This window comes from Symphodus melops, assembly GCF_947650265.1.
Source record: "Symphodus melops genome assembly, chromosome: 5".
Taxonomy (NCBI): Eukaryota; Metazoa; Chordata; class Actinopteri; order Labriformes; family Labridae; genus Symphodus; species Symphodus melops.
Window position 1 is genome coordinate 23736412 of NC_136695.1, and position 13116 is coordinate 23749527.

The 13116-nt window shown below is 41.0% G+C and overlaps 1 protein-coding gene across 3 annotated transcripts in view; it reads right to left on the bottom strand.

The window, feature by feature from the left end:
• Positions 1–13116, bottom strand: part of bcam (basal cell adhesion molecule (Lutheran blood group)) — a 51070-nt gene that overhangs the window by 11999 nt on the left and 25955 nt on the right. For all 3 annotated transcript variants that reach the window (XM_079344249.1, XM_079344251.1, XM_079344250.1), the window contains exons 2-8: positions 4398–4525; positions 4024–4240; positions 2093–2166; positions 1902–1998; positions 1604–1786; positions 490–611; positions 212–353 (exon numbers count right to left, since the gene is read on the bottom strand). In XM_079344249.1, coding sequence (XP_079200375.1) covers positions 212–353; positions 490–611; positions 1604–1786; positions 1902–1998; positions 2093–2166; positions 4024–4240; positions 4398–4525 — 963 coding nt within the window. The remainder of the gene's footprint in view (positions 1–211; positions 354–489; positions 612–1603; positions 1787–1901; positions 1999–2092; positions 2167–4023; positions 4241–4397; positions 4526–13116) is intronic.

Genomic DNA, 13116 nt, shown 5'->3' on the forward strand with positions numbered 1-13116 from the left:
GAAAAACTGAATTAGATTTCTGTCCCCTGAAAGAATTCAATTTAAACGTAATCCCTTTTTTCCCTTTGTTAATTCTTTGATTCACAAATACAAAAGACTTTTTACAAAAAAGGGGAAACTTCACAAACAGAGGCTTGATTGTTTTGGATGTGTCTCTAGTTTCATCTGCAATTTTGTGTGTTGGTCTGCGTGTTTTGTTTGGCAGACTCACAATTAACAGTGAGAGTGATAGTTCCAGTCAGGTCAGCATCCAAGTTGTCGAAATCTGTAGCCGTGCACTTGTACACACCATCATCTGAGCGTTTGACAGATTTGATAGTTAGAAGACCACCCTGACCGCTGATGACTTTACCCTGGAGGAGAAGGAGAAGGAGAGAGGAGAAACTGAGTGCTACGAGAATGATCTATGTATTTAAAGTGGCTAAAAAGATGATGATGTTTCTCTGTCTATAAAACATAATAAATCATTAACAAGGAATGCAAGCATACATCTTTTGTGAAGTCAAACTCTGGCTGAGGGTTTCCATCAGTCTCACACTTCATGGTTACAGAGTCACCCTCTTTGACAGGATCAGTGTTGAGTAGGGAAAAAGTGGCCTTCTCAGAGGGATCTGGATGGAGGAGAACAGATATAAAACAGGTGACTACCGTATACCTTTACTCTGTCACACTGCGTGTCATCAATGAGAGATGTGCAATACAATCCAGAGTAATACAATCATTTGTGTATTCCATCCTTTTTCTTAGCTTATCATTCCACCGATCACTGCATTCACTTTTAATGTAGCTGACATGAAATGGACCCATGATGGGGAGATAGCACTGATAGCTGCTTGTGCACCACATCAAATTCTAAAAGATATGATTGAAGATTACTAGGAGTGTCTTACAGAGGCATACATAAATGTTTTACGCAGATCACAGGTCTTCAGCCTTTTAAGCCATGCTAAGGCTTTGTGGTTGTAATGGCATTCCCACTTTCTACTATTGATTAATTATTTAATTCATTTGCTAATTTTAGCATGCTAAATGCTAATGCTGTAAACGTTATACCCACAATGTGAGGTGCCTGATCATATCGTCATGATTCATGTCATGCAGGTCATGTAAGGGTTTAAATCAATCATACTGTAGCTCATGGACTTGAGAAGAAATATAGCAGATCAGAAAATGCACAACCGCAAAAAATATTGTAAACTGGAGGCTTGAAAGTGACGCTGCACTTCAGGAAAACATTATTTTTACTATTTTTTGATGATCTGTTTCTTTTTCTCATCAACCCTGTATCAGCTTGGTCTGGATCACCTACACCTGGTTGTAAACAATTCTTATAGCAAACTGTTCCTTGATGACAAAGTACTGTAGCTAGCTTGCAGTTTTAAGGCCATGAAATTTGAGTGCAATGTCTTGACAAGAAGTGGATGAGAAATTCATAGACAATTCTAAATATGTGGCTACTGCCTGCAGGTAGCTTAGCTTTGCATAAAGACTGGAAACAGGTGGAAACAGTTAGCCTGGATCTGTCCACAGGTAGCAAAATAAACCTTCCAGTACATGTAGACCCCACAAACCCAAACTCATCGTCCTCATGCCCTCCACTCACAGTTGAGATTAATTGTGATAGTGTCTGACTTCTTCTGTTTGTTCTGGCCTTCCAGCATGCTGTACTCCACGGTGCACTGGAACACAGAGTCTTTGTCTGCTTTTGTCGGCTGCATGTACAGGGAGCTCTTGATGGTGAAGAGGCCGGATGCCTCCTTTACTACAGAGGGAATCATGTAGGTCTCTAAAACAGAGGAGGGATTGCGGAAGAGCAAAAACATACAGATTATGTTCTGATTCTAATTGCATTTATTATGTTTTTTCATGACGTTAAACAAACGAGGATCGAGGCTACATACTCTCTTTCCTGTCCTTGATTTCAGGCAGGGGCAGACCATCCTTGAACCAAATGATTCTTGGCTGTGGATGTCCATTTTTAGACACACAGGTACCGATCTGAAACACGTAGGCAAACAAAATACAATTTAAAAAAAAAAAAAGCGTTTTCAGGGTCTCAATAAAAATATGTAACCTAAGATTTTCTGCACACCTCAGAGCTGGTAGTCTCTCCAGCAGTGATGGCCTGACTTGACGGCTTCGTGAGTTCAGGCTTCTCTGGAGCAACTGAGGCAGGAAAAGAGAGGAAGTGGGAGAAATCATTATTATATCATTATGATTCACTGGAAGGAAAACCTTTAACAAGGAGTCAAGCACACACAAACTCACACACTCCGCTTCCACACATTTGGACCATCCCATATGCCTGCTGACCTTGCTAATTAAGTGGAGCAGTAAATATTCTGCTTCACAGTATTCTACTGTGACCTGGTTCACATGAGCTGATAAGGGTCAAATAACAACAAAAAACGAAGCAAAAACAGTACTCCCTCCTCTGGCTTGCACACACACACACACACACACACACACACACACACACACACACACACACACACACACACACACACACACACACACACACACACACACACACACACACACACACACACACACACACACACACACACACACACACACACACACACACACACACACACACACACACACACCTCTCCCTTCTCTGCTTTATTCCCCTCACTCACTTGTTCACATGCAAGGTCGTCTTATCACTGCCTGCAGCTGTCGACTGCTTATAAAAATAAACAGTAGATGGGTATTCCTCTCTCCATCTCACTTGCTAAATTTCTGTTTTGTTTTTTAGTTGTTTGTTGCAGCTCCCAAAATAGCTAAAGCTATTTTCTTTTATAGTGATTCTCTTCTTTAAACTGTGAAATCCATGTATGCAAAGTAATTTAGATGTCGATTAAAGATGTGGCTCCTTCAAACACTCAAAAAAGGACAAAATATTCTCCTTTAAGCTTTTTAAAAAATTTGTAGTCAAGTCATACTGTATTTTTAATGTAGGTTTCCGGATAAAGAGAATTCAGGCAGACCCTCAAGAGACCTCATAACTCACTCCTGTTAAGTGAAAGCAGAACAGACACAGTATAATTCATCCCCCAAATGAGTCAAGTGGACACAGAATTACTCCTGGTTTGTGAGACAGCTTGTTTTCTTACATCAGTGGGCATTAAGTGCATCTAAAAAGGCCTTTGTTAAACACCACTGCTTTGAGGTATTGTCTACAACTGACAGTCTCCATTCACGATTAATAGCTCATTTTATGAGATAGTTTTAAACCTCAGAGCCTCACAGTGTGTAAAGGTTAATGGATAACTTGTGAGCTCTTTTTCAAGTGGAGGCTTGACCAAAGAACGAGTTGTTTTTTGCTTTTCTCTTGACACATACTTCCACTCTATGGATTGATTGATCAGTCAAATTCCAAATGCAAATGAGTGGATTCATTTTCGTTGGCCAAGCAAATGCTAAAAGTTTAATGAATGTTTGCTCAGGGGTTTGCTGTGGGCAAGGACACAGCAAACCCCCACAGCCTTGGTGATAAACCTAGACTGTTATTAAAGTGATATATATGAGACATGACAGGTGGGATTGAAGTATTTATCAATTGTGTCAAGATTGATTAGATTGTGATTAATTGACCTCTGGGGAATTGGTCAACCCAATTGCTGAAAAAGGCTCCATAGTCCTGCACACGATGGAAAACTAGTAGTTAAAGTCTCTTCTATGCTTTGGAAATGCAGAAAATGTGACTAATCATACTTTACGATACAAAATCGTTATCTCTAAAGAGTCTCTCTATCTCTTTTGAGTATGTTTGAAAATGCAATCAGCAAAATGCATTACATTGCATTAGGTACAATTAAGCCACTGCTAATTGAAAGTATGCATGAACACACACACACACACACACACAGTTCTGATTATGCCGTAAAGCGTTAGCCACAGTGACAGCAACAAACAAGTCATAAATTCCACACATCACCAACTGATGGGAAAGTGGGGTGTCTTTGAAAAGGTCACCTTAAAGTCATATAAAAGGCCAAAGGGCATTGTAAAACTCACAGAAGACTTTGAGCATAGTGGCGGCTTCTCCAACCCCAGCGGAGCCGGCGGTGACCTGGCAGTAGAAGACGAGCTCATCTGAGGGTTGAACTGATGAAATGGTCAAGGTGGAGTCCTCTCCGATTGTGACACGCCCGGTCAGATGGGTGCCATCGTCACTTTTTCCTTCACCACCCTGAGAGTGGAAAGCTACACGCTGTCTGTTGTCCTGCCCCTCCTGAAAGGAAGCAGATAGGAGATGCAGAAAAGAGGACAGGATAAACATAAATAGTCGTGAAAAATGAAAACGAATAAAACCTTAGACTTGAGGTTGCTAATAGCATAGGGAAAATGTCTAAAAATGTTTGGAAAAAGTTGACATATAGATGACTTACAATGAACCATTCAACAACTTTGTTGCTTGATGATGATGACACTGTGTAGGTGCAGGGAAGCTTGGCAGTCTCTCCTTTAAGGACTTCCACTTTGGGAGTCACATTCACTGTAACAGTCCCACAACAACCTATGAAGAAAACACACAAAAATAGAGATAGGTTAGAAGAAGGTACAGGAATCCACAAGTTCTGGCAGTAAGGTCTCAGAGGTTATAAAGACAGATAAGAATTAAATTGACCACAAGGCCTCAATTCCACTATTTGTCATAACAAAAGTTCCTTTGATGTTTTTTTTGGCTCTCAGTTCTATCTGACGTTATCTGCTAAAGGAGCTACTGTAGCTACAAGAGTAAGTATTCCCTTAAAAGGTGTATGAACTGAAGTAAAAACTGTAAAGGGCCCCCCGAGTCAGTCACTGTCAGTGTTCTCCATTCAACAGACACATTAGGATGCACATAGTGTCCCAGATATCAATGGGAGAGAAGCAGCTAGAGCACAGACTGGATCCAAACTTGATCCTGTGGGGATAGGAAGCACAGAATAGCACTCTAACTTTCTGTACATGTAGTTTTAAAGAAACAACGTGACGAGCAAATTATACTGCAGAGAGGGGGAGGGGAGGGGAGGGGAAGGAGTTCCATTTCTGCTAATGAAGTCACTGCAGCACATGCAATGCCATAAATCACACATTACAGTGACACATAAAGGCATGTGTGGAGTTCACTGTATTGGTGTGCGGCTGTAATGTGCGGAAAGAGAATGTAGAAGAAAGGTCAGAGTTGTATCAGTGAGAGGGGTTAGAGTCAATGAGTAAGTTCTTTCCAAATGCACTGCATAATTTGTACGTATTATTTAGCATGTTTATTCAAAAGACAGCGCTTGCAAAAAAAAGTACAAAGTGATCGTTTATAAAAGACAGAAAATGCAGGGATTAACATTTTAACAGAAAAAAACTACGTCTTGTGGAGTACAAAATGGATGAATATGAAAAGAGTAAAATACAAAATGATTCGATTTTGCAAACAGTGCCAACATTCATCTTGCTAAGCAAGATTCAAAAAGCAAAACACTATACACTATTTTTTTTTTTTAATATTCATATCCCAGATATACACAGCACTCTGCTAATGAAAAAGCCAGCCCTGTACGCTAACATGAATTAATCATGTTATCAACTTCTGGACTACAAAATCTACACTTTAATAATTTATTTGTTGTGCAAAACAGCCAAGAGGGGAGAGGATGGACTTTGGGGAATCATAGTTTGTTTGACAGGCTGGTTTTAATAACAGTGCAGGAAAATGCAGACGGGTAAGATGAAAGGCTGTTTGCTGTTTGAGCTAGAGAGAGAGAGAGAGGAGCTGGGGGATGACTGCCTTGTTATCACTGTGCTGCGAGGAAGAAAGAGAGTGAAGGGTGGACAGAAAGGAGAGGGCAAAGGGTACATATAGTGGAGATAATAGGAAAGCTGTCAGAAATGCTCACAGTTGTGTGTATGTGTGTTATTGAGATACTTCCTGCTAGGGTCAGATGCTATGATTGACCCGCAAACCACAGTGAGGTCATGGGTTGGTTAAGCGATGACATTTGATGAAAAGACCTCATGTCTCTCCCCACTTTTGTGTTCTTTCACTTCCTTTTTTGATACTTTTTCACTTCCCTTGGCTCTATTTCAACCCTGCTCCTCGATTTCATTTTTTCATCCTCCCTATCCAGTCTCCTCCTTTTTCGAAATATTTTGTTCTATTAGCTCAGAAGCTCAGGCAAAACAACATTAGTTGTGCCAATCAAGTTTCATGTTCCAACTTTGCAAGAGGGATGGAGCCCAAAAGAAAATCTGCCTCTGTTTCTGCGCCAATCCAAAGAACAGACAGACGAGCAAACATACAAGTATGTGTGAGTAAACTTAGCGCCGTGCTTCTCGGCAGCACTCAGGATTTAAGAGTGTCGTTAAGTGGTGCATGGGAAAAATACACACTACATACCCCATTAAATCAACTGACTTCCTGGCATGCAGAGAGAACCTTAATTCTTGCTCAGTTTTTTGTTTGACTAACAACAGGAATCTCTAATACAAAGATAAAAAAATGAACCCAGAACACATTGCAACATGCTTTTTGAGCAGGTTTGGCATTTATACATAACAGGTGGTCAGTCACTTGGCAATTGGTCTCTTACTCTAATTTATAAGTGGACTTTCATTATTGTCATTCAAATTGTACCTTACAGCGCAGTTTTGACATAGAAATAAGGTGCAAACATAAAAACCCCCAAAAAAGATTAACTATTTTCGTTACCACTAGCCCAGGCATGCTTTAGCGCGCTAACAAGCTAAAGCTTGATAGTAGACCTAAATATGTTAAAAAGGACATGCTAATTAGCTTATGTACAGTATTTGTGTTAACCACCAATAGGCCAACATTTGTAAAAATATTACTGTATGGTAAAATGCACACAATGACTTTAACTCCTAGAAGTACATGAGCATTAGATATCACTTCCCATCACGCAGCAACATCCGCCTCACTGTAACCCAGTTAACTTAGAGATAATGAAACTGAAAAATAACCAAGTCAGTGTCGCAGACAAAGCCGCGGAGAGAAATAAATCTACAGTACTAACTGCTTATTTTTAACTTCACAATACACGGAATACAGCATTTACTTCCTGTGGAAACAGCTGTGTTCTTATTGTGTCATATTTTGTGCTTATTTTTCATTCTCTGACACTAATGGAATAATGAAATCTGCTGAATCTTCACTATAGAGCAGCTGTGAGCCCAAATTTAGCCTCTTATGGGGGAATAGAAGTCGAATGCTTTTAGCCAACAGACCTCTGAGACTGTGTGCGCATAAGTGACAGACAAAAAAAAATGTCCAGAGGATGCTTGGAAGTTTTCTGTATCTTTACACAATTAATTAGTTGACTAATTTGTTTTTATTAGATCAGGCATGTAAACAGAGTTACTGTGGGCTAACACAATGATACCGCCATCTGTACCACATGTTTCTTTCTCTCATCTCCCCTTTCCTATCTCTTATTTAATTTTATGGTCCTCACCCTTGTCACCCTCTAACACACACATTTTAGTGTCGTTCACAATATGTTTTTAGTCCAGAGTGATCAGTCAAGCCGCTGCTCTGTGTTTTACCACACGAGGCAGCTGCTCAGACAGAGACAGACAATTAAGGCATAATTAGGGAGTCCTCTGTCCAATCCAAGTGTGTGTGTGTGTTTCTGAGAGTGCGATTGTGTGTTTAGAGACCCAGGCTGCTGGCAGTCTCTTTGTGTGTAAGAGAGAAAGAAAGAGAAAAAAAAAGAGAGAGGTGGGAGAGTTGGGTGGGTAGGGGTCCAGCTTCATGGGGGTCTCGTTAGTTGACGCAGGCCAGCTAATCGGATTTAAGCCAAAGAGAGGGAAAGTGTGTGTGAGGTGGTGTGTGATGGGGTGCATGACCGGGTGGAGAGACAGATGGGAACGAGACGGTCAGACTGTGACCTACACACACACACACACACAAACATACATACATACACTCCTACAGTAAATCTATAATGCATGGGATATTTATGAGAAGCAGAAGCACCCCAAAAAGCTTCGGTTAAGTACAGTGTGTGCAGAAAAAATAAGATCCAAGACCGCATTCGAAGCAACGTGGCAGAGTAGAGGAGACCCAGAGAATCGTGTCAGTCCCACATCTCGTGAAAAGTTAATGTAACACCATCTTCAATACTCTCCGTGTCTTCTTTTTACTACTCTTTTTCTGCCTGCATCTCTTTCTCTTCTCCCCCTCTTTGTCTTTAATACACCTACACACCCAAGCTGCTGGTGCCCCTTATTATAAAAGGAACCAGCAGGATCCTCTCTCCTGTCCTCTTTTATTCTTTCTAGTTCTCCTGCCTCACCTACTGCTACTGTTGTATTCCGGACATTAAAAACAGGAGCCTCTTTTTTTCTCTCCAACTCTCTCCTTTTCATCCCTCATTCTCAAAGAGCATTCTTTAATACCCAGTGCACAAACTCGCTCAGGAGGCTCGTCTGCGCATGTGCATGTTTGAAAAAAACAGAAATAAAAAGAGACTGCAAGAGAGCAAAAGAAAGGCACAAAGACATAAGAAGGGGCAGAAATGGAAAAAAAGAGGAACAAGAGACAGAGAGAGAGAGAGAGAGAGAGAGAGAGAGAGAGAGAGAGAGAGTGTGTGTGTGTGTGTGTGTGTGTGTGTGTGTGTAAAACCAGCCTCACCTACATGAGTGTCACCCAACTAGAACCTCTTTATGAAGCTACCATGAGCCCTGTTTTGCTGATAAAGCCAGCTTGTCTCATTGCTAACCCAAACACCTCTCCATGAGGGAAATGCATGTTCTGGGAAGCCTTAATTGAGTCTACTGTATATACCGTATGGTGGTGCTAGGGGTGCAAGATAACTGTATACTACAATCAGCATATTTCTGAGAGATAGAGCAAATAGACCTGCACCATTGCTAACTAGGGGACAGTGTTTGAAGGACCTATGAGGCGAGGGCAAAGCTTAGTGGTCATTGACTGAAAATGGCAAAAGGTGTGTGTGCACCTTAGTGGGTGTTTGGAGTGTGTGTGGTCCAAACCATCTTTGGCCTCTAACAGGATTAGTGTTTGACTGTTGGCAAAGCAAACAGTGCTCAGCTGCAGATGAGTCTGCCGCAATGTCACGAGGACTGAGTCACCTACAGTATAGCGGTCACATAAGCAACAGCACAAAACACAGATACTTCCACATTTTTTATTCATCACTTTCCACTGATCAGCACCACTTCTCTAATCATCACATTCATTCTCTTATGGGGTGATTTCTCTCTTTCAATGAATGCTAAAATTGAATTTATAGAAAATCTTTAAGGGATTATGTTGCAGCTACAGAGACTAAATACAGCTCGACCATAGCTCACATGCACCCTCTCAAAGTACATTATACTAAAATTAAATTCAATTTATTCAAACTTTGATTTTACAAAAGTTTGTTTCCAAATGTCTGCTTGAACTTTAATGACATCCTTTTTTCTTCGGGAACCTGATGATTTTATGATCCATCTGTTTTAATTAGCTGCCTCTGTGTGAAGCACTTTGCAAAGTGAATTTTCAAATGGTTATTAAGACTTGAACAGGATTATGAAGTGGGCAGAAAGGGTGGTGAGCGATCGGATTGGTCGCAGTTTGTTGGCTGTAGCTCCCTAATCTTGGGATAAAACTCTGTTAATCAGTTGCTTATTTGGTTTATCAAAGTCTCAAAAATTATAATGAAAAATGCCAATCAAAAGTCCCCAATGTTGAAATTCAGATTAATTCTCAAAATTCTAAAGATATTACAAAAATAAAACAGTTAAAGTATCACAATTAGAAAACTTAAACGTTTTTTTTTTGTTACCATCAAATAAGTTGTGTACAATATTCTGTTTAACTTGTTCTGTTTCTGTTTCTACATTTTTTTAGTTTCAGGCGCCTTAAAACCTATCACATTTTTTTTAGACAATTCCCAGAGTCGAGAGTTAAACAAAGGCTTAGTAATCTTCATATTCCCAGTAACAGTCTGGCTATTTTGCGACTCAGAAAACACCTGGATCTCTCTCACAAACTGAGTGAAGGAATGAGACCACACGGATTCTGGCGCTTTGTCAAAGTACCACACAGGCTGATAATGTACGACACAGCTCCCCTATGCTGTTATGGTGGATTCAGTGTGAGGAATCAAATTCTGTGCTAAAACACACAACAGGACTGCTGTGCTCTAAACCTAATACACAAACAAAGGTGCCGCTTCACTCCCACCACAAGCTCTAACAACTCATATCACCACAGACACATAGCTTAGTTTTCATGAGCCACACTCTGCATTTGAGCACAGTTTGTGGCAGCGGGGTGTGGCAGTCTGCCCTCAGCGTTCTCTCACTCTGATAATGGCCCGTTAATGTTGCAGACTGGATGGGACTCAAATCCTGTGTTTACGGCCCTTTCAGAGACACTCAGCACTTGCATTGGTCTGCCGGAATTGTTAGATGGGAACAGTGTGCAATCCTCAGGAAGTGTAGTTTGTTAAGAGAGTTTCATTTCAGCTGACAAACTTGGTCCATCTCAGTAAATATGTCCCAGAGGGCCAGCTTTAAGATGGAGAAAAAAACAGAAACAGGAGTTTGAAACTGCTGTATGGTATAGTTTGTAAAGTGATACTTCCAAGTTTTTAAACTGCAGAGACAAAAAAATGGAGAAAAGTTACAACATAATGTCTGCAACTTTGTGGTAGCAGCAACACCAGTCAAATCTCAGTTATCTTTTTCCTGGCCCCGATAGTTTGAATAGTAGTCAAATTAAAACATTCATTTACTAAATGATCAATATGTGTGAGTGTATTAGTGTAGGTGTGTGCGTGTGTGTCTGTGTGAGTTAAGGAGGCTGGCTGCGTCAGGCTTCCAGTGTCGAGGGTGGGTCCATGTAAGGCCTGGACTCCGTCAACGCCTGAGTGATGAGACAAGAACAGGTGCAGCGCAGGAACAGCAGCTGCTGCTAATACACACACACACACACACACAGTCACCAACAATGAATGCCACATGCAGAGGGCAAGGGAGAGAGTGAAAAAGACAGGCACAGAGTGAGACACACACACGCACAGAGATGACAGACAGGGGGGAGAGAGAGAGGAAGTTTCCCAACCTGCTTACAGACAAGCACAGTTTGTAGAAGTAGAACTTTTAGCAACCAAGGAGACCAAAAGCAAACACACACACACACACACACACACACACACACACACATAAAGTGACACAAATAGATGCAATATATACACTGAGCCACTGCCACTGCACGTCACTTTGGATACCTTTAAAGGAAAGTATATCCATACATAATCCATATCAAACAGAGAGCAGCCATGTCTATTGGTTGGTGTTAAGTTTAAAGAAGGAAGAATTGAAAGTATATAGTGCAGATTGCATTCACACTACAAAAAGAAATGGCTAAAAAATAGAAGAGAAACACAAATAGTAGCCTTTTTCAGACATGCATGCCTAAAAATGTTGACAAAATTTCAGGACAACCTGTCCCTGAAATTGTCCTGCATGTCCCCTTTCACATGATGCATGAGTTTGTTCTTTTAAAAAAAGCTAAAACCACTAATGATTATTCAAGGTTTAACCTTTCTAAAGACATGGATGGCTGTGCTTGCTCTTTGCTCTCCTCGTATGCTATCCCTTGGGGCTTGATTTGCTTATAATGTTCCATGAGAAAGGAAATATCCCAGAGTGACATAGATGGAGTTCTTCAAGTGCCTTCATACTCGAGTCAGAGTCCCAGAAGTGAACTTCCAAAGACAACTTCCTGTGAATTCTACTTAGTTTGTAACTGTATCTCCGCCAGAGAAGTAAGACTTTCTCATGAAGAAAAATGTACTTCAGAAGAGTTCCCTGAAAAACTTTTTTTTAAAGGATTTTTTTTCCTTTTTTTTGCCCAATCACACATGGATCTCAGTCCTCTAAAGTACCAATTACAGCAATGAGAGCAACTGCCTGAGTCTTGTAAATCTCTTCTGACTGTTTGATCCAGGCCGGTCCAAAACCTCTGCAGTCATAACTCCTCAAGTCGATAGCTGCAGTCTGTTGTGCTTCAAAGGTGATATCTGAGTCTCCAATAGGAATCAAACAAAGTATGTCTATGCCCCAATTCCACTGCTAAGTGAAACAGGATGCCTCAGTTTTTTTAGCAATATATTTTGATTAAAGGTGAGATAGTCGCACCCCGGATGTTACGAAGCCACATGTTAAGCTTTTTCCACTGTTATTACAGGATATGAAGGGGGGTTGTCTGTGGTTCTGTCTGGGCTTGTAGCAATGTACCACCTGAGTGGAAGTAAAAGAAAAAAACTAAAAAAACACCTGGGACCTCGGGGAAACACATTCAAACACACATTCAGGCTGCAGCTGGTTGTAGAGGTCATTTGAGTCAAGAGGAGGAGACTGTTTTTTTACATTTTGGTTCTGTAACCTAAAGCTGTGTATGTGCGTGTGCGTGTGTGTGTGTGTGTGTGTGTGTGTGTGTGTGTGTGTGTGTGTGTGTGTGTGTGTGTGTGTGTGTGTGTGTGCGTGTGTGTGTGTGTGTGTGTGTGTGTTTTAGAAGGAGAAAAACATTGTTTTCTGTGACCTCGTATTCTTCTGTTGTCATTCATCTGAAGTTTTGTAGATTCATCTGACTCCGTCAGGCTGAAGTTTTTAAAGTTCGGCTTTTTCATTTTATTTTTTTTTTAGCTTGAAGTCATCTGCCTTTCTTTCTTGTTTGATGTGTAATGCATGCTTTGAATGAAGCTGATCTGATTAGCGGTAACAGACAGAGGACGGCTGACAAGGACACGAGTTTAGACAAGGTCTGATGTTCCCAGGGACTTGTCGTTGACGCAGAATGCAGCTGAGTCAAACATGAGGCTATTAGCAATTAGCATGAGTACACATTCGTTTTTCTGAAATGCCATTAGCCCAACTATGTTAGCATCTGTGTGTTTGACTCGATGCTATAAAATGCATTGCCCAAAGTCATCGCAAAGTGCAATGACTTGGCAAATGAGGACTGGCGGCCGAGCAGCGGGTGTGTGTGTCTCTTTGTGTGTGTGCTGTGTTAGAGTAAAGGGCAGAGGGGTAACATCACAGTGTGTGTGACAGGGACGCGTAAATCACAGTTTTACTGTTGTGTGTGTGTGTGTT